Source organism: Ochotona princeps, chromosome 19 (assembly GCF_030435755.1).
Source record: "Ochotona princeps isolate mOchPri1 chromosome 19, mOchPri1.hap1, whole genome shotgun sequence".
NCBI lineage: Eukaryota > Metazoa > Chordata > Mammalia > Lagomorpha > Ochotonidae > Ochotona > Ochotona princeps.
The window spans coordinates 2058607-2079298 of NC_080850.1; the positions used below are offsets into that span (position 1 = coordinate 2058607).

General features: G+C 59.5%; 3 protein-coding genes across 4 annotated transcripts; 2 read left to right on the top strand and 1 right to left on the bottom strand.

Moving 5' to 3' along the window:
* The first annotated feature begins 2028 nt into the window (after window positions 1-2028).
* Window positions 2029-5774, top strand: F12 (coagulation factor XII). The gene is made up of 12 exons (XM_058677518.1): window positions 2029-2177; window positions 2296-2366; window positions 2653-2763; window positions 2869-3000; window positions 3228-3332; window positions 3462-3627; window positions 3732-3952; window positions 4050-4257; window positions 4492-4628; window positions 4717-4866; window positions 5281-5429; window positions 5534-5774. The coding sequence occupies exons 1-12, from the start codon at window positions 2032-2034 to the stop codon at window positions 5699-5701; spliced, it is 1764 nt and encodes a 587-aa protein (XP_058533501.1). The 5' UTR covers window positions 2029-2031; the 3' UTR covers window positions 5702-5774.
* A 625-nt stretch (window positions 5775-6399) lies between these two features.
* Window positions 6400-6951, top strand: PFN3 (profilin 3). Its single transcript, XM_004587377.2, has one exon. The coding sequence runs from the start codon at window positions 6504-6506 to the stop codon at window positions 6915-6917; it is 414 nt and encodes a 137-aa protein (XP_004587434.1). The 5' UTR covers window positions 6400-6503; the 3' UTR covers window positions 6918-6951.
* Window positions 6952-8516: 1565 nt separating this feature from the next.
* SLC34A1 (solute carrier family 34 member 1) lies at window positions 8517-17222 on the bottom strand. Of its 2 annotated transcripts, XM_004587380.2 has the most exons (13): window positions 17105-17222; window positions 16822-16971; window positions 16608-16736; window positions 16360-16503; window positions 15499-15610; window positions 15201-15396; window positions 15019-15114; window positions 14108-14136; window positions 11195-11235; window positions 10829-10996; window positions 9809-9925; window positions 9557-9681; window positions 8517-9020 (listed from the first exon to the last, which is right to left on the bottom strand). In XM_004587380.2, the coding sequence occupies exons 1-13, from the start codon at window positions 17220-17222 to the stop codon at window positions 8517-8519; spliced, it is 1929 nt and encodes a 642-aa protein (XP_004587437.2). The 2 variants fall into 2 exon arrangements, with proteins under 2 accessions (XP_004587437.2, XP_004587435.2); XM_004587378.2 differs by lacking the exon at window positions 14108-14136 and having other exon boundaries at window positions 11195-11258.
* Window positions 17223-20692: the final 3470 nt, after the last annotated feature.

Genomic DNA, 20692 nt, shown 5'->3' on the forward strand with positions numbered 1-20692 from the left:
CAAGGACACGGGCGTCTTCTGCTGCTTCCCCAGGCATAAGCACAGAGTTGGATCACAAATAGAGCAATTGGGTCTCAAACTGGTGTCTATATGGGTTGCTGGCTCTGCAGGTGGAGAGGAGGACTAGCCTGATACACCACTGCACCAACCCCACAGACTTCTATCTAAAAACATCTACTGTGTGTGCCTGATGCTGGTTCCATGGCGCCGAGTGACAGCCAAGAGCCCCCTAACTCACACCTCGGTGACGCCTTGGCAACACACATCTTCGGGCGGTGCTTACAGCTTTCCTGCACCGAGGAACATGAGAGAACATTTTGGTAGGAGGCTCCCAAGGCCATTTCCAACAGCAAAATCACAGCCCGTGAAAGGGACACTTGCTTATGAGTGAAGACATGACACAGGATGTCGTCCTGCTGAACCTCAGCAGGGAGTGGGCTCACTTCTCAGCTCTCTGTGAAAACACCGCGAGGACTGGTCTGTGGCTTGCAAGCACGCCTGAGCAGGCAGGGTGCCAGATCGGCAAAGATGGGCTAGGTGAACAGTAAGGACTCACTGCGCTGGTATTTTCCTCTTAATCACTTGATCCTTTTTTTTTTTTTTTCTTTTCCTTTTTCAGTTTATTCATGGGGCCAGTCTGTGTGGCAATAGCATCACATGGGGGGCCAATTCATGTCCCAGCTGCTCCACTTCTGATCCAGCTCCTGGCTTATGATCTAGGCAAGCAGTGGAGGATGGCTCAAGTTCCCGGGCTTCTCACCCACTTGGGAGAGCCAGAGCAAACTCCTGGCTTCTGGCTTCCGATAGGCTCAGCTCTGGCTGCTGTGGCAATTTGGGGAGTGAACCAGCAGGTGGAAGATCTTTCTCTGTCTCTCCTTCTCTCTCTGAAACTCTGCCTTTTCAATAAATTTTAAAAATTTAAAGGTTTTTTAAGTACTTATTTTGTAAGGCTGAGATTTTTTTTCCCCTCCACTGGCTCATTCCCCAGATATCTGATGAAAGTCGGGAGGCAGGAGCTCCCTTATGGGCAGAAGCCCAGCCACCTGAGCCCTCAGGATGCGCATGCTGCTTCCCAGGACGCACATCCCAGGAGTCAGATCAGAAGTGGAACACTATGGCTCAGTGGCTGGATCCCTGCCCTGCATGCGCCGGGATCCTGTATGGGTGCCAGTTCATGTCCTGGCGACCCTGCTTCCCATCCAGCTCCCTGCTTGTGACCTGGGAAAGAGAAGAGGACGGTCCAAAGCCTTGGGACCCTGCACCTGCGTGGGAGATCCAGAAGAAGCTCCTGGTTCTTGGCTTCAGAACAGCTCAATCCCAGCCATTACACCCATTTGAGGAGCAAACCAGCAGATGGAAGATCTTTCTGTCTCTCCTTCTTTCCATAAATCTGATCTGCCTTTCCAATACATGTAAATCTTTAAAATAAAAAAGAGAGGAGAAAGAAAGAAAAAGAGAAGTGGAGCTGGGACTTGACTGCGCTCAGGGATTCTCCGACAGGGACGTGAACTTCCCCTGCAGTGGACGCTTGCCCTTGGCTCCGAGGCGTTGACTTCAGCCAGTGTTCACTGAGTGCCGGCCTTGTGGCAAGCACTCTTGTGGGCCTTCCAGGTCATGCAGCTACCAGATGGTGGAGTTGAGCCTATTCCAAATACCTCAGTCCAAATTCCAACTTTTTTTTTTTTTTTCGAATTTTGATTAGTTGTTGTGTATTTAAAAGATTGAGACAGTGAGAGCAGAGAGATCCGTATTCACTGGCTTGCTCCCGTAATGCCTGCAGCAGCAGCTGGGGGTAGGCCAGGTGAAGCTGGGAGCACCTCCATGCAGGTGGCAGAGCCACCACATCAACAGGAAGCTGGAGTTGGGCACAGGGCTTGGACTTGAACTCAGACACTCTGCCTTGGGGTGTGGATACCCCAAACTTTGCCTTTAACCACTGTAACCTGCCCCTGAACCCGATTTCCTGAGTAAGACGGTATCTTTTGGAGGTCTCTGTCCTTTCCCCACCCGGACCCCTGGGGCGCAGTCTACATGCCTGGACACCTGCCAGGTCCTCAGAAAGTGTGTCTTCCTGCAGTTCTCACTGTCACCGGGGAGCCCTGCCACTTCCCCTTCCAGTACCGCAGACAGCTATACTATACCTGCATCCACCATGCCCGGCCCGGCCCCCGGCCCTGGTAAGGAAAACTCCCTGGGGGTTGGTGCATGGTCTGGGAGAGATGGGCTCTCCCAGGAACCCTGGAGAATGGGCCGGGCAGAAGGCAGGCAGAGCAGGGAAGCCTTGTGTCTCTACAGGTGTGCCACCACACCCAACTTCGATCAGGACCAGCAGTGGGCGTACTGCCAGGAGCGCCAGAAAGTGCAAGGTGCTGCCACAGCCATAAGGCTGCTGTGGGGCCCTGTCCTCCCCCAGCGACCCTCCTGGGGCTCCTCAGACCCCACACTTGGGTTCCTAGACCCGGCCCCTTACCTCTTGCCACAACACTTTCCAAGAAGCCTGGGAGGGGTGATCCCATTTAGCTGGTGGGTAAACCAAGGCTTGGAGGCTTCAAGCTCCAAGGTCACAAACGCAGTAGGTCCAGGGAGGGGCACTGGGTCCCCAGCCCGGTTCTGACTCAAGCCCCCTCACTCTTCCGCCCTGGTGTCTCTCAGATCACTGTGGCAAACACAGTCCCTGTCACAGAGGAGCGACGTGTGTGAACACACCCCGGGGTCCACACTGCTTCTGCCCACAGCACCTCACAGGGAAGCACTGCGAGCGAGGTGAGCGATGCTGCAGGCTAGCGACTGCAGGGGCAGCCAGGAGAGGTCCCTGGACCGCCGCCGCTGGCAGGGCCGCAGCCCCTCTTACTGTCCTCTTCCCCCCAGAGAAGTGTTTTGAGCCTCAGCTCCTCCGGACCTTCCATGAGAACGACGTTTGGCATAGGTTTGAGGCGGGAGGTGTGGCCAGGTGCCGTTGCAAAGGTCCTGATGCGCACTGCAAGCTATTGGCCAGCCAGGGTGAGCGGATGGGCTGAGCTGGGGTCGGGGGAAGGGAGTGGGTATAGGCGGTGGGGGTCAGGAGGCTGGGAGGTTGCCAGTTTCCTGCAGGGGATGAGGGGCGAGGAGCTGGGGGGCGAGAGGGGGCGAGGGCGGGAGGCTGGGGGGGGGGGGGGGAGTGCCAGTTCCCTGCGGGGAGGAGCGGGAGGGAAAAGCTTCAGGGTGGCTCAATACCCACCTTCCTCCAGTGTGCCCCACCAACCCGTGCCTGAACCAGGGCCGCTGCCTAATGGCGGAGGGACATCGCCTGTGTCAGTGCCCCCCACCCTACAAAGGGCCCTTCTGCGACTTGGGTAAGTCAGTAGGCATGCCTCCCTAGAGGAAAGGGCTGAGGAGGGGGAAGAGAAAGAGTGGCAGTGGGGACAGCCTCCAGGCAGCGCGGCAGAGCCGCCCATGGGCTGCGGAAAACGCTCTCCCTGCAGACACGGAAGCCAGCTGCTACCAAGGCAGAGGGCTCAACTACCGGGGCATGGCCAAGACTACCGTCTCGGGAGCCTCGTGTCAGTCGTGGGACTCGGAGGCCACCTACCGGAACATGACGGCCGAGCAAGCGCTGCGTCTGGGACTGGGCCACCACGCCTTCTGCCGGTGCTCCGGCGGGGACCCCGCGCGCTCCGGGGGGGACCCTGAGCGCCCGCACTCTCCGGGGGGGACCCTCCCGCTCTAACAGCGCGCCCCATCCCCGGCTGCAGGAACCCCGACAATGACCTCCGGCCGTGGTGCTTCGTGTTAAGCGGCGATCGGCTGAGCTGGGAGTACTGCGCCCTGGAGCCATGCCAGACTCCAGCCCAGACCGCGCCTCCGGTCCGGGTGCTCCCGGAGCGGCAGGACTCACCCTTGCCTCGGCCCTCGGCACAGCAGAAACCTCAGCCCACCACCCTGACGCCGCTGCCTCCTCCGGCCGAGACCTCAGGTAGCTGGGGACCAGCGGAGGCCTCGCAGGAGCCGAGCCAGTCGGCAGCCAACGCCCCCGGGGGTCCGTGCGTCCTCAACCTGAGTTCTTCTCACAGCCTTGCCCGACGTGTCCCAGGGGCAGACGCCCCCGTTCCAGTGCGGACAGCGGCTCCGCAAGCAGCTGAGCAGGATTGTCGGTGGCCTGGTGGCTCTGCCCGGGGCACACCCCTACATGGCCGCGCTGTACTGGGGCCACAGTTTCTGTGCCGGCAGCCTCATCGCCCCGTGCTGGGTGCTGACGGCGGCCCACTGCCTCCAGAACAGGTGAGTACGCAGCTGCCCGGGGACCAGCGCCGCTCCGGGGACCCGTTCCTTCGTCCTCCAACACTGCCGGCGGGCCTCACCAAGGCTGGAACCCTACCTTGCCCGCCCCTCCGGAGCTTCCGTGGGGAAGCCGAAATCCAGAAAGAGGGTCGGGAGCAGGACTGGCCCACTTCCCCGCCCCCCACAATGTTGGGATCATCTCTGGGGTGCTGCCTCTCCTTCCTGTGCCCTCAGACCGGCGCCAGAAGAGCTGACGGTGGTGCTAGGCCAGGAACTCCATAACCAAAGCTGCGCGCGGTGCCAGACGCTGACTGTGCGCTCCTATCACCTGCACGAGGATTTCTCACCCATCAGCTACCAGCATGACTTAGGTGCTTGGGGTGTTGCTCGGGGATGTGGAGGTGGGGTGGGGTGAGGCCCTAGCGGCCCAGCCTCACCGTCCTCCTGGCTCGGGGTTAGCTCTTCTGCGCCTGCAGGAGAGTGCGACCGGCAGCTGCGCGCTCCTGTCCACTTACGTGCAGCCCGTGTGCCTGCCCAGCGGCATCGCCCAGACTGCGGAATCAGAGGGCGCGCTCTGCGAGGTGGCTGGCTGGGGCCACCAGTATGAGGGTAAGCACAGTAACTTGGGGCGGGAGGGAGAGCTTCGGGCAGCCTCGGTGTCCTCTGGGATGCCTACGCTGACCCGATCGGCAGGGAAGACGTGCAGCCAGGGACCTGTGGTTCCGGGTCGGGGTCCCGGCTCCCCGAGGGTACAGCGGAAAGTTGCACTTTGCTGCTAGCTTGTGGGTGTCGGGCTGCAAGAACGAGCTGCGCGCTCCAGCGGCGGAAGGATCGGTTTGGCAGCCCACCTACGCGGGCGTGCAGGTTCTTGCTTCCACTTCGCCGGTGGAGCCAGTTGGCGTCACTTGTCCCCTGTCGGGTTCACTTGTGAGGACCAGAGGACCAGGGCGAGTTTAGCAAGGCCGGGTCAGGGCTGGTCCCCACTCCTGGGAGCGCTGCTATGCCGCTGCTGTGCCTTCGCAGGGGCCGAGGAGTACTCCAGCTTCCTGCAGGAGGCACAGGTGCCCCTGGTCTCCTCCGAGCGCTGCTCCGCCCCCGACGTGCACGGAGCCGCCATCCTCCCCGGAATGTTGTGCGCCGGCTTCCTCGAGGGCGGCACGGACGCGTGCCAGGTGAGAACCCGGGCCAGGTGAGCGCCTTCCTCAACCCTGTCACCCCGTCTCCAGAAGACCCCCGGCCGAGGGCCCTGAACCGCTGTGTGTCCCGTGAGATGCAGGGTGACTCCGGGGGTCCTCTCGTGTGTGAGGAAGGGGACGAGAAGCCGAAGCTCACCCTGCGAGGCATCATCAGCTGGGGCTCGGGCTGTGGCGACCGCTACAAGCCTGGCGTCTACACGGATGTGGCCAACTACCTGGCTTGGATCCGGGAACACACTGCTACCTGACGGCTCATGGACAGGAGAGTGGTCAGCGACGATGGCAGCGGTGCAGGAACTCAATAAAGCGCTTTGAACCTGCGGTGCGGGGCAGCTCTTGTGGGGGTTGGCTTGGACGTGCTAAGGCGAAAACCATGCGCGCCGCCGCTCCTCAGGTCACGGGGTCTGTAAGAGCTTGGATTCCGGACCGGCTCGCCCTGTGTACCCAGCCAAGGGCAAAGTGACTGCGTGTTCACCCTCACGATTACCTTATTAACCCTTAGCGTGCACAGCGGCAGCTTTTAGTCGTGCACAGACACAGGCATTACTTCTGAAGTTTTTGGGACCTTATCTCTATGCCCAAGATCCATCAAGCTCCACCTCAGGTCAATTAAATCGGTGGTCCCAGGCATAGCTCTGAAGCTCCCCAGATGGAATTCGAGATGCAGGGGCCGAGATGCAAAACTTTGGGTAGAGCCAGAGGGCCATAGCCTTCTCCCAGCCCCTCCAAACCTTTCTGGGGCTGCCAGCCTCAAAGTCTCCAAGGTGGCCAGGGTGCCACCGCCCAAGCACAGCACCTCTCCTTGTGTCAAATTCGCCCTTTTAATGAGGCAATCAAGTTGGTGTTCTCCCACAAGCTAACTTTAGAAGCCGCCCCCTCAATCCCGCATACCCCAGGGTCCCAGCTCGCGCCGGCCCCACGGTAGAGCGGCTCTGTGGCGTCACCGCTGCGTCACAGCCCCGCCCCGCGCACCTGCCCCCGCGCGAGGGGGAGCCGGAGAGACCAGGCGTCCTTGACGCAGCCGGCGGAGGGGGCCGCGCTGCAAGCATCATGGGCGACTGGAAGGGCTACATCAGTGCGGTGCTGCGGGACCAGCGCATCGACGACGTGGCCATCGTGGGCCACTCGGACAATCGCTGCGTGTGGGCGTCGCGGCCCGGGGGCCTGCTGGCCGCCATCTCCCCGCAGGAGGTGGGTGTGCTCACCGGGCCCGACCGGCAGACCTTCCTGCAGGCCGGTCTGAGTGTGGCCGGCCGCCGCTGCTGTGTCATCCGTGACTACCTGCTGGCTGAGGGCGACGGTGTGCTGGACGCGCGCACCAAGGGGCTGGATGGGCGTGCCGTCTGCGTGGGCCACACGCCGCGCGCGCTCCTTGTGCTCATGGGCCGGCGCGGCGTGCATGGAGGACTCCTCAATAAGACAGTGCACGAGCTAATCCGTGGGCTGCGCAAGCAGGGCGCCTAGCCGACCAACCAGACCAAATAAATGGTGATCTGGACGCCCCAGGCTTCTGCTCCTCTTGGGCGTTTGCACGCACGCAAGAGGTGGGTGGCTGGGGCAATTGAAAATAAGGAAACCGGCATCCGGGAAGATCCTTGCCTGAGAGTTAGCTGGTGAGCCTGGGTTTGGGGTCCTTAAGGAGCCTGGCACCTGTGCGCCCATCTTGTTTTAGCAGGGACCCTGCACCTGAGAGAGAGAGAGAACACGAGTGGGGGCCACAGCATCTCATTTCCAGATGTTTCCACACATCTTGGCAGGACTGAGCTGCCAGCACCTATTCCCAGGCACCCACTGGTCAAACTTTCTGTGGTCAGGGAGGTGGAGAGGCTGGAGACAGCAGGGCTAAGAGGCTTGGAGAGCAGCCGTGGGCTTCCTACGCTCCTGGATCGCTCCTCACCCATGTAGCTCAAAGAGGATCCCACTGGGCAGCTCACTGTCCACCGGCCATGACGCCCTGCAGCCTGCCTTCCTTGATGCCTGGGCCCCTGGGTCTGTGGCCTGGAGGGAGAAAGTTGGCCCCACCCCAGTCCTTGAGGCTCACTCTGTGGGCTCAGCTTCAGGCTGCCCTTCTGATGGGAAAGCTGGGGTGGCTTAAAATGAAGCTTTGTTTATGCCCGAAGATAGGAAAGAGGGCATTTGGCCCCTGTGTCAGGGCATGGAACCTGACCTCTGACCCATCTCCCTTCCCCCACCCTGCCCCCTCCTATGGTAGCCTTAACATGCTCTCACCTGTCGCTCTTCAGTCCCTTTCTTATCCCAGCAAGGGTGTGTGTGGAGGTGAGCTCAGAAGGCAGGGAGAGACCAGCAGGGGAGGCCTGCTTGAGATAGGGCAGGCAGTGGGCTGGCCCCAGACCCCAGCAGGTGCTTCCAAGGAGTTGGCACAGTGGATCGGTCTAATTGACCCAGTGTAAGGTGCATCTTGGGGCGAGCTTGTAGGACTGGCTTCCTCAGAATGGGATGGCTCTGTCCAGGGCAAGCTCTCCTGCTGTTGGCAGAGCTAACTGCCCTCCCTCCCCCACCCACGGATGCAAAGCAACAGGACTTCCAAATGCATGCCGATCGTTTAATTCCTTTTTTCCTTATCAGGTAGTGTTGGGAAGGCGGGGGCGGGGGTCAGAATGGTGCGAAGGACCTGGGTAAGGATGAGAACGGTGTAACGGAGCAAGGTGGCAAGGAGGGGTTGGGAACCCAGTGACTCAGCCCCCCACATCTGTGCCTGGGCCGATGGCTACACACTTGTGTCCCCCCTACTCACTCTTAAGTCTGGCCCATCGTAGCCCCCCCCACAGGGGCAGGTGCCTGGAATCATACCCCATACTCTGCAGCCTGCACACACCTACACCTGCACGTCCCCAGATGTCGTAGCTTCTACACAGGCACAGGTGCTCACACAAACATACTGGTGACTATGACAGGCACTGGCTGTTTCACAAGTTCAGGGCTCTGTGCAGCTGCCTGAGCGCAGGCACCCAGCATGGCACACATGCATGGGCAGCCACACACAGCTGCCTACCCTGCCACCTTGGGCTCTGCGCACACCAGCCAGTCATCCGGGTCCACAGCTTAGAGGCGGGTAGCATTGTGGTGAGCAGACAGTGTGAGGTGGGGGGAGGATGTGGCAGGGGGCCGCTCCTCCAGAAAGACCCTGGCAGGCAGCTGTGGTGAGCGGGGCTCGGGTCTGGCATAGCACACGGTGGCATGCGTGATGAGGCGGTCCAGGGGCTGCAGGGAGTGCATCCAGCATGGCAGGAAGTCCCACGTCTGCAGCCACTTGGGCAGGCGTCCAGGACTTCGGCTCTGCAGGATGTTGACCAGCACCACGAAGGCCAGCAGGGCCCCGAAGGGTGCGCCCACGCCCACCATGGCCTGCCAGCCTGCCATGGAGATGCCGAACACGAGCGAGGGCAGCAGCAGGAAACACACGAGCAGGTAGACGACAGCAAACCAGCGGTACTTGGCCGTACGTTTGCCCAGCGCCTTGGCCATGCGGATGGGCAGGCGCATGCAGGGCAACGGGTACCACAGCAGGATGCCCGAGATGTTGAAGAAGAAGTGACAGAGGGCGATCTGCAAGTGGAAGAGTGACGGGACTGAGGTGAGCACTGGCCCTGCCTGCTGGGTGAGGCCAGCAGCGATAGAAGAAGACAGGGCCTCGGGCCTCCAGGAGGAGGCCTCAGCTCACCCCTGGGGTGGCCACACCGGCTACTGACGTCCTGAGATACCTCTGAGCAGCTGCCAAATGCCCTCCCTGAACTCTCCATGTTGCCCCCACTGACCCCTGCCCTGGGACATCCCCAGCTGACATTGCCAGTGTCAGCAGCTCTGGACCCAACGGCTCAGTGCCTTGGCTTGCTGGTCACTCCCTTGCTCCTGCTGTCTGTCCAGCCAGGCTCCTCTCACAGCACCTCCTCTGCAGGTGCAGCTCACAGGGTGAGGGCCATGGTGTGGTTACTGAGCAGTCTCTCTGCCAGGGTTTCTGGGAGAGGTAGCAGGTGGATTTCTATTCCACCTGGCTCTTAGCAGGCGGTTGAACAGTATTTGCTACCTCTGGCTCCATGCCCAGCTCCGTCCTGACTCAAGCAGGACCGCCCCCAGACACACACCTGGAAGGCGCTGGCCAGCTTCTCCCTGGGACTGGCCAGTGCAGCCAGGATGGCAGTTGTGGTGGTGCCGATGTTGGAGCCCAGGGTGAGTGGGTAGGCCCGCTCGATGCTGATCACACCCAGGCCTGTTGGAGAGGCAGGAGTGCAGTGAGAAAAGACACAGTTCCTCTGCGTCCTCCGTCCTGCCCCCACAGCCCTTTCTCTGCCAGCCTCACCCTGCCCCCACCTCTGTGGGGAGGGCAGGGCACTCACCGATGAGAGGGGTGATGGCCGAGGTAAAGACAGAGCTACTCTGAACAATGAAGGTCATGGCTGCACCCACCACCATGGCAAAGTAGCCTGTGACCCAGGTGAAGGGTGAGGGTAGGTCTGCAAGGAAAGCACATCACAGCATCCTGGGTAAGCGGGAGGCACTGGGTGAGCAGCCAGGGTCCTGCTCAGCCACACTGGATGCCCCTGCCTCCCACAATCCTTTCCCAGCCTTCTGTTCCCGGGAAACCAGTCCTGCCCAGAACCCTCACTCAGTGTCAAACCACACACCCCCAGCCTTAGCATAGACTTCCCTGTAACCCCACTAGCACCCCGGCCACTAGAAGCATTCCCTGACCCCACCCCTGGTGTTCCCCCTTCTCCGGGCACCCACAGGACCCAAATACCCCTTACTCCAGCTTGAGTCACAGGCCACTCATGGTCCAGACAGTGTCTGCAAAGCTCACAGTGATACACACGACAGTGTCACTTCTGGGCCAAGCCCTCAAACCACTCTCCTAGCTCTGCACAGCCCTGAGGTCTGACCCTGTCCTATTGCCCCTGCCCCACCGCCACTCTTCCGTGCCATGTGTGAGCCATGCACTTGTGGCTCTCGCCACCCTGAAGGCTCAGCAGGGCTGTGTGTGTTGAGGCCTCTGCCTAGCTGAGCAGCCTCTGCCACGCTGCTTGGCTGCATCTTGGCTGTCTCTCTGACTGTCTTTTTTTTTTTATTCTCGGAGTTTATCATCACCCATGTTTTTGCATTGCACATCTTCTCTGCTGGGCTCTGAGCCCCTGTGTGAGCAGCCTCCACGCCTCTGGTATTGACTACTCTAAGCGTGTGCACCTGCTGGGATGGACCCCGCCCCCGCCAGGGCCAGCTGCAGGTGGCCCAGATGTTCACAGCTCTGGAAACTCTGAAATCACCCAGTCCCATCCCTTTCCCAGGAGGACACTGAGGCCAGGGAGGCGCTTAGGGCGGGCCTGTGCTTGACAGGGCGGGCCGTCCTGCTTGCAGCTCACCCGTGTTGATCACCTTCTGGATGACCTTGGCCACCTGGCCCTTGAGCAGGGAGTTGAGCATCTTGACGAGCAGGATGAGACAGGTGCATAGGAGCACCAAGGAGCCAGCCAGCAAGATGAGCCCCACGGCCAGGTCAGGCAGCCAAGTGTCCACAAAGATGTGGTTGCCTGCAGGGGAGCAGTCCCGCTTGAGACCCAGCAGCGCCCCCTCTCCCCCCTCTCGGGCTCTGAGCCCAAGCTCCTCCTTGAGGCTTCATGCCAGGACCTGACCCAAGTACAGGACTGCTGGTTGACAGCCTCCTGTCCTGGGGCTGGGCTGGCTCTGCCCCTGCGGGGTGGGGCACCTGCCACGTGGTGGACACTCACATTTCTCCATGGTGGCATTTCCGTGGGGCCTGCTAACGTTGCTCTCCACCCTGGCCGTGGAAGCCTAGATTAAGAGGAGCGTGGTGTAAGGAGAATGCACTCTGCAGCTGGTATGACAATGCGGGAGGAGGATGGAGCACACAGGACTGCTGGCCTGTGCACGTGTGACCATGCACGGGTCATTTGTCTTGCTAAAGAAACTCGGATGGGCTCGCTTGCCACACAAGCGTGTAGGCCTGGCCGGCCCCCTGCAGGGTCTGCCAGTCACTATTCTGATCTGGCTCCCTGAGGACCAGCAGGGGTCTCCTGGTTACCAAACCCCGCCATGCTGGTCGTCTTTGTCCTGCGTGCTCAGTGACATTGGAAGCTGCTGGCCAGGGCTCTCATTGCCCTGTCACCACCCATTTCTCGTCTGCACCCTGGCCCCATCTACCCCCTCAGGACACTGTCACCCAAGCTGTTCCTTACCCTGGGACAGGGGAAGGTCAGCCAAGGGGAAGGGAGATAAGGGAGTGGCGCTCTGGGTCCAGCTCCCCTGTCTCTTTTTCCCAGACCTGCTGTCAGTGCAGGGAGTCGGCTCCTGGGAAGTCCGGAAGCCCACCTCCCATGGCTCAGAGGGTCACCGGGCAGGCAGGACACTGAAATGCTGGCTTAGCTGCATAATGAGGCAGTGGGGAAGATACGTGCTGTGTCCATGGGGGCAGCAGCCGTCAAGGTCCAAGCCGCTGTCACCGCCTGGAGACATGGCCCAACACAGCCAAGCATGGCACGGCACGGCCCAGCCCAGCACGGTTCAGCACAGCCCGGCCACCCCGTTCTCTGAGAGAAGCTGTGACTTTGAGGTTTGAGATTGGATCTTCAGACAATGGCATGAGCAGCCTTATCTGATCCACAGGTCACGGATGCAAGCCAGACTGTCATTAGTGCCCTAGGAACCTGTCAAAGCCTATCAGAGATGGGCACGGCTGAGCCGGGGTGGTGCCCAGCTCACAGAGGGGAAATTGAGTCTCCCAGGGCCACACCCAGTGAGGCGTGTCCTTTCCAGGGCCCCAGGCAGCATGCAAGAGCTGTGGTATTCCCTGTTCTGTGTCAGCTTCTGCTGGGGGATGTTTTGAACACTGGTGGTGCCAGCTTGGTCTGCGGAGCCCGGTCCTCCCCCAGTGCTGAGGGTGGGAGCCGGGAGCGGGGAGTAAGCACTTCAGGGTTCCTCACACCTTTGGATTTCATTCTGATTCATGTGTTGCTTAATCCAGATCCCTGCTGCTGGCCTGGGAAAGCAGTGGAGGACAGTGAAAGTCCCTGGGCCCCCTGCATGTGTGAAGAGCCAAAAGCAGCTCCTGGCTTCAGCCTGGTTCAGCCTGGGCCATTGCAGCTGATCTAGGAAGTAAACCAGCAGATGGAAGAGTCTCTGTGTCTCCTCCTCCTCTTGCTGTCAACTCTACCTTTCAAATAAGTCAATAAATCTTAAGGAAAGACAAAAGACAGCCACGCACCGCCTGTGGGATGTGGTTCATCCCCATCCTGGTTTGAGTGGTAGGTGTGTGTCTGTGTTCCCAGCTTGCCACCACTAGGCCTTGGGGCACCACCAAGCCTGGAGGACTGAATTATAGGCCTACAAGTCAGGGGAACCTGGTCCTTGCTGGGCTGGATTGGAAAACAAGGCTGGGACAGTAACAGTAGCGTTCTGTGCGGGTGGAGGAGAGCCAGGGCACGCTCCGCCTGCCGTGACTGCTGAGGATCCCATGATGCGTGAGGATGACTTTGTAGGTCAGGATTCGGGGCTCCTGCAGACCTGCCTGAGGTCCCTGACCCTCTAGGGAGAAACCTGGGAAGCAGGTGCCCCCTGAGCCCGGCGCAGGGGTACCTGACCAAGCCACACCTTTCTGACCTACCCAGGGGCCTCCTTGAGACGGGGTCTGTAGGACCAGGGAATGCTGGAAGACAATAGAGAGGAACTTTACAAGGCGGAGTCAGGGGCAGGACAGGGCTAAGGACCACACTGTCAGGGATTGTGGGGCTTTGGCCTTCTTGGTTGGGGTTGTGCGGCCTGGACTGAGCCCCTGGGGAAGTGAAGAGATGCTACCAAGCAAGACAGGGGTGCAGAGGCAGCAGGAGGACCAACAACCAGGCTGGGGAAGGGCCGAGAAGAGCGAGCTGGCCCTGGGACTTCCTCGCAAGGAAGAGAGGATGTGGGATGAGCATTGGAGCCAGTAGGCTGGGCCATCCACCACTTGGGATGCCAGTTTGAGCCCCCTACTCCATTTAGTAAGCGTATGTGAGGGTGACAGAAAGGGTGAGAGAGAGAGAGCACGTGTCCACCTGCTGGCTCACTCCTAGATGTCCACAACAGCCAGTCAGACTGAAGTCTGGAATTCCATCTGGGTCTCCCTTGTGGGTGGCCAGGGACCAAGTCATGGGGTCCTCATCGCTGTCCTACAGAGACCGTAGCAGAACACTGGATCTGCTACACAGAGTGGCCACAGCTTGAACCGGGCCCTCTAACAGCTTGCTTTGTGCACAGGACCTGCTAACGTGCCCGGGAGATCCCAATGGAGTTCTGGGCTTCTGGCTTCCGCCTGGCCCAGCCTGTCATTATGACCATTTGGGAGGTAAACCAGGGGATGAGATTTCCCTCTGACTCTCTCTCTCTCTCTCTGCTTGTAATCTGCCTTTCAAAATAAATAAATAAGCAGCTCTAGCTTGTATGCAAGAGCTGGAAGGCCTGGATCTGGGGGCGCACGCAAGGAAAGAGCAGAGTGAACGTTGAGACTTTGCCAATTCCTGATTCTGGGATGGACGCCTGACCTACTGGGCCTCTGTGTAACAGGGGAAGTTCCTAGTGGCCAGCCTCTCCCCAGGGATGCCTGGAAGCACCCAGTGAGAACGCCGCCCCTAGAGAAAGCACGGGATTGCGCCTGCGCAAAAGGAAGGCTTCCTGGAGCCTTTGTTCTTCCAAAGGCGGCAGAGCATCTTGTTAGCAGCGCCACCTGGTGGCGACGAGGGGAACTCCTCCTGGGAGCGCCCACGTAAGCCAGCCAGCCTGGCAGAGTAGGAAGGGGGCACGTGGGCTAGGACAACTGGCTGACACCTTGGAGAGAGGCAGCGAGATGCGACACCAGGACCGCTCCAGGGTTTGCATCCTAGCTCTGTCACAGGAGCTTAAGCCATAGCATGGGGATGTTCCCTGGGGCCAGGGAGATCCCTGAGCATTGTCATGAGTGGTGCTCCTTGGAGATGACCGTGAAGAAGCCACACTGTGGCGGGGGTGAAGCTGTTCCTGGTGCCCAATGCCTGCACCCACTGTCCAACCTTCTGGGATTAGCAGTCACAGGAGCAGACAAAGTTGTTGCTCACAGGACTTTGCCCAGCCCCTGTTCTGCACCTGAGCTGGCTTCCTGTGCACTCTTAGCTTTGTCCTACCAGCTACCCACACCACTGAGTCCCAGGCCAAGCTGGCTGGTCACTAACTGCCCCCCCACCACAGCAACCCTCAATGTTCTAGGACCATGGTTCCTTAGGGCAAGCTCTACCAATTTCCCCAGTGTCTCTGAGCTGTCTCTACTGTGAAATCAGCAGGTTGTGCAACAGCAGTGAAGAACAGACTGGAGCGTAGAGCAGGCCCCAATCCCTCCCCTCCCCTGGTCTTCAGACCCAGTAGGTCCAGGGAAGGGTGGGATGATTGGCATGATCACTAGGTATCCTGAGACCAACGCACAGCCTGGGTGAAAGTGCCACGTTTGCCCTCTCCTGGCTCAGTGACCTCGGGGGCGATTTTGCACAATGACGCCAACCGGCTGCTCTTTGAATGAAGGTCGGAGACTCACCTCCATGGGGTCCCGGTGGCACCAGATCCGGATGAGGCTATGGTTCCGCAGGGTCTCATCCCCCGTGGCAATGCCGGTGATGACAGACTTGTCCAGCTGTGGACGTGGTGTGGGCAGGGGCAGTGAGGCAGGGGCTCTCAGCTGCTCACCAGCTCCCTCCCCACGCCACGCCCTGTTCCTGCCTGGATGATGAGCCTTGTGAAGGGTTCCGTGATGATCTTGAGCAGGTCCGGTGCATCACGGCCACCGCGGATATTGAAGGAGACCACCACGAATCCTGTGATGTGATGCAGGTAGCCGGTGGCGGCCTCCAGGGGCAGCAGGACCAGAACGGACAGCCAGTTAAAGCAGTCGTGCACCGTGGCCCCCGCGAAGGCCCTGGGCAGGGAGGCTATGTTGCAGGGGCAGCCAGAGCCAGGGCAAGCTCGAGCTGGGGAACTTGTGATGTCCCTGGCTGCCCTCCCCACCCTGCTCTCTCACCGCCGGAAGTCCGTCCTATCTCCCGCCTGCATCAGGGCCACGATGGTGTTGGTGACGGAGGTGCCAATGTTGGAGCCCATAATGATGGGAATGGCAGAGCTCACCTCCAGCACTGTTGGGACAGGGGACCTCTCAGACAACAAGGTGAAGGCTACCCAGGTCCTGATCTGCCAGACCCACTCCCCTTAGCTTGGGGCCACACAGCCCTTCCTGCCACACTGGTGACCTTCCTGGCATCAGCATGTCTGTGGGCACGTACCATGTGCATTCTGTGCCTGCAGGCAAGGGTACTCAGACCAGATGTCCGCACGTGGTGAACACCAGATGACACACTCAGGTGAGAATCTGTATCTTGTCTGCAAATGCCCATGCGTGCTGGTCTGTGTACTTATGCGTGCATGCTAGAGTGGCAGGGAGTTCATGTATCGCTGCTTGACCTGCTCCACCACTAACCCCCGGTGTAAGGTGCTTTGTCGCTGTGGCTCACACACTAGCAAGTGACATGGAGACCAGGAGACCATCCTTGGTCACCTGGGGAAACCCCGGTTCATGGGATGAAAGCCCGGGGCTGCCCAGAGGAAGAGGAGATTCCCAGTAGTCCAGGCCTTCCTTGCAGCTGTCCTGTGCCATAATCCCAGATGGCCCTGCCAGCAGCCCCACTTTCATGTCATCTTGTCTCCGTCTCCTCCTGGATTGGGCTCTCTGGCTTCCCTGACCCCACCATTGATGGCGAGGCCAGTTGCCCTAGCTGTTCCCCTTGCATCCCATTCTTGCCTGTGCTTTAGGGGACGGGGCGGGCCGTGCTGGGACCCTGAGCAGTGCCCTCCAGGTCCCGCCACTGTCCCCCCTCTGCCCACTTACAGCCAGAGGAGACCATGCTGACAATGATGGACGTAGATGTGCTGGAACTCTGCACCAGCACCGTCACCAGGATCCCCACCACCAGCCCCGCCACCGGGTTGGACAGGATGGCGTTGTCCTTGAAGATGTCGCCAGCCACCTTCCCTGGGAAGTACAGGCACTGTTGGGTCCACATCCCTTCAGGAAGCAGCCATAGTTCCTTGGGCCTGCAGGTGCCCCTGCCCCCTGCTGCTGCCCCCGGGCCTGACCTCCTGCCAGCTGGAAGGCAGAGCTGAGCACGTCCAGGGAGCAGACGAAGAGGTACAGGAAGCTGAGCATGAGTGGTACCTTCAGCAGCGTGGCACCTGCCCGCCGCAGCTCCCGGACCCAGCTGGACTCTGGAGGCACAGACCAGCCTGTGAGCATGACAGCTGCAGGGCTGGCCAGGCCTCCCCCTCCCCGCCCCACCCTCAGGCAGCCCACCTGGCTCCACTTCCTCCTCCAGGGCCAGCTTGGCCGGCAGTGGTTCATGGCGCTCCGTCACCTCCCCATATGGGCAGCCATGCTCTGTGAGGGCCACGGGGCCCAAGCTGGGGAAGGTGTAGGCAGAGGTCCCAGGGATCCTGTGCAAGACTTCGGAGGGAGGTTGCTCAGGAGCTGCCCACTCCCCACCAGGGCTCAGGGTGCAGGAGGAGGGGTCGAGGCACTCCCCTACCCCACCCCGGGGAAGAAAAAGCAATGGCTGCAAGTAGGGTCTGGCACTTACCCTGGGGGCTGGGCACATAAGCAAAGGCTGCCCCATGCATCATAGGGCCCCGGGGTCCTCCACGGCCTGGGAGCGGAGAGACGGCTGGCCCAGTCAGCCGCTCTCCACAGGACATCATCCTGGACCCCACTCTCTGTGGGCCTGCATGGCGGGGGATAGCAGCAAAGCTGAATCTCACACACACACACACACACACACACACACACACACGCCAATCCTCAGACACCCTAATCTGCTATGCTCCCTAGGGAGCTCAGCCCGGCTCTGGGTACCCTTCCCCCAGCAGGTGTTTCTACCAGGCCTCTGTCCCAGGTTCTGAACTGGGTGCTGGGGTGCACTGGCAGCTTTGGACAGACACAGTTCCTGTCCTGGGCAGGAGGGGAGGCAGGTGGAATTGAAACTATCCCCAAATAGATGGAAAATGGTGATGACGGTTGTGATGACAGAGTCAGGTGCCACGGAGCCTGCCCAGGGCAGGATCATCCAACTGTGCCGTGCACAGGGAGGAGCTACCTGAGCCTGGGGTCCCCACATGCATACTAGCCCCGGGCAGGGAGGGCCCATGCGAGCAGCTGGCTGGCAGGCCGGACAGAGGTTGCAGATGTGGTCCAGTCCCCAGAGCAGGCAGGCCCCGTGGACACCAGCGCTCAGGAAACCAGATGCGCACATGATGGGAGAGGGTACCCTGGCCTGGACCCTAAATCCTTGCTTCCCCTGTCCATGAACTCAATTCCCTGGGACAGGGAGCAAGCAGTGGCAGCCTTCCGTCCCCCAGCAGGGATCGGACAGGCCACTGGGCTTGCTGAACCCTTGATAATCGGAACACGATCCCTGCTTTCCCCAGGACCCCCACTCCCCATGCTGCTCTGGGGGTTCTCGGCTCTGGCATGGGCAAGTGTGCAGAGCTGAGTTCCCAGTCCAGGAGCAGCATGGGCCCTTTCACTGGAGGTGAAGGAGCCGGACTGAGCTGGTATAAGGAGCAGGGGTGGGGGTTGGGCCCAGAGCTGTGGGGACGAGCTGTTTCCCACAGAGAAGGGTGCCGAACCCATGCTCACCTTGGCGTCTATCCCAGCTCCTGCTCAGTGGGGCAAGGCAGCCTCAGGAGCCCGCCCAGCGCCTTTCCTCCCCTTTTATACCCTTGGGTCAAGGGCAAAGTCTTCAGAATCCTAGCTGCCCTCCCCATGGTTCTCCAATTAACCTCACCCCAGAGATTCCTTCCAGTTAATTGCTAATCGTCACTTCTGTGGCTCTGTGTGTGTGTGTGGTAGAGGGTGGTGTGTACTCTCAGGCTCCCTCCCCCAGACACATCCAGCCCCCCCACACACAGGAGGGCCCAAACCACCCTCTGTCCCCTGACCTCCAAGATCCTGATGTCATGTGGACAGCCTGGTTCCCGGGGTCTGCGGGGAGAATCTGTGGTCCTGGCCCACCCCCTCACTCCTGGCCCAACTGACTCCCCAGGGAGCAGCTGAATAAGCATCCTATGGGCTTACCGCGCAGCTGGGTGTCTGTGGGTCTCTCTGAGCATCTTGGGGTGAGGTGTGAGCACAGAGGAGAGCCCTAGCAACTGACCCTGGATTGGTGCCCAGTGTTGAATTGTAGGGAGGCTCTGGTACCTGGCCAAGGGCCGAGCTGCAATTGTAAGAATGTGGACAGCCTGGAGACAGCCTGGTCCGCACTATAACCCAACTCCTTCCAGAACACTCTGGGTCATTTCCAAGACCAATGGCATAGGCTAGGGGAGAGATGATGAGGCTCAACTCAAGAGGGAACAGAAGGGATGGAGGACTCAGGAACTGACACATTGTCCCACCCACACCTTGATGCTTTCCACCTTATCCCTCTCAACTGTGTAAACAATGTCAAAAGTAAGATGAAAAAAAAATACATATATTTTAAAGGGTAGGGCAGGTGTGTGCCTCTGGGGACGTGTGAGTTATGGGGTTGGTGACAAGGAGGGAAGGGGGGAAGTGTTTGAGAGCTGGGTCTCCTCATCACAGAGCTATGATGGTTCCCAGGCTGGGCAGACTTCTGGCAGACAGACAGCAGTCTCACGGAGCCTTTGAGAAACGGGTTCCCCTTTCATGGGACTGTGGAGCTTGAGTTGGGACCCAGACTGAGCGATGAGAGGGAGCTTTTGGAAGAGGTTAAAGGTTTGGTCAGCTCTAGTGATGGTGAGGTCCACTTAAGGTCTAGTTTGGGAAGCTGAGTAACCACAGCAACCTACCAACAATATCCACCCATCCATGCCTGCATGCATGCATCCACTCATCTCTTTCAGTAGATCTTTTTTTTTTTTTAATGATTTTTACATAGTTGATTAGGGTACGAAGGGTCAAGGGCTAGAGGAAACTGGGTGAGACCATTGTTTCCACATTCTCTTTTTACTTTCCTGTATCTGGGAGGAGGGGGGAGATAACAGGAGAAGCCCCACCCAGCCTCCCAACCATCCCAAGGGCCCCAATGTGGGGCACACTCCCAGGCTCCTGCTCAAGAGGTTTTAATAGATCAACAGTTCTGTATTGTTGTTAATCTTGCCACTCCAATCAAGATGAAATTCCTCCAGAATCCACTGGCTGCCATAGTCCACCCTAGAGTCTCCGTTTGCCCAGATATTCACTGCCATTGTTTGGCTGGAGTAGTTGATTGATTTGTTCTGTCCTCTGTCCTCTGTTATGGTACCAGGTATCCTCTGCAGACTCCACTGTGCCGCCATATCCTCCATGTGCATCTGGATATACTGTCCACTGCTCCATCTAAGCCACTCCTAGGCCCAGCTCTGACACATGCTGTCCATCATCATACCACGGAATCTACAGTTCTCTCCATGGTTAGGGTTCGGGGTTCTGGGTTCAGTTGGTAGGGAATCACCAAAGAAACCTCATCTGAGGTGATCCCAGACCTGATTCTTGTGTGTGTTTGCTAAGGCAGGGTCCGGCACAGTTTGTCACCGAAATCAACCTACACACACACACTGGTAGTTTCAATTGCTGGGTCAGTTCTGTCTCCAGCCCTGTCTTCTAAGCAAACAAATGGGTATTGGAGTCCAGCCTGATCCTGCCCACCACACACTTCACCTTCACGCAACCAGTGGGAGCTGCAGCCTAGTTGGAGCGACCCACAATAACCGCCCCCCCCCGCCTGGCCTGACCCCTGCCCTGGTTCCCGTGCTAGCCAGTATGTACAGCAGACTGGTCTGGTCTGTCCCACATCCCATTTAGCTCTTGTACATGTCGGTGGGCATTGAAGCTTAGCTCATCCCAACCAGCCCCACTATCCAGTCCACACTGGTGCCGGCGGGTACCACCCTCTGTCTAGCCATGCATGCTCCAGTCCTGGTTCTCATGCTCACCAGTCAGAGTGGCGACCCAAGAGGGTGGCCCACTGTTTCCCTACTGGGCCCACTCCCACTCGCAGATCTTGCACCATCCAGGTGATTCTGCCGTTTAGCTTGACAGAATTTGTCCCTCCGCCCATACCAGTATCTGCCAGCTGATGCTGCAGCAAAGACCAACCAACCCACACCCATTCTGGTTTATGCATGCCTCAGAAGGTACAGTCAGCCCAGCCTGACTTTCCTCTGATCCG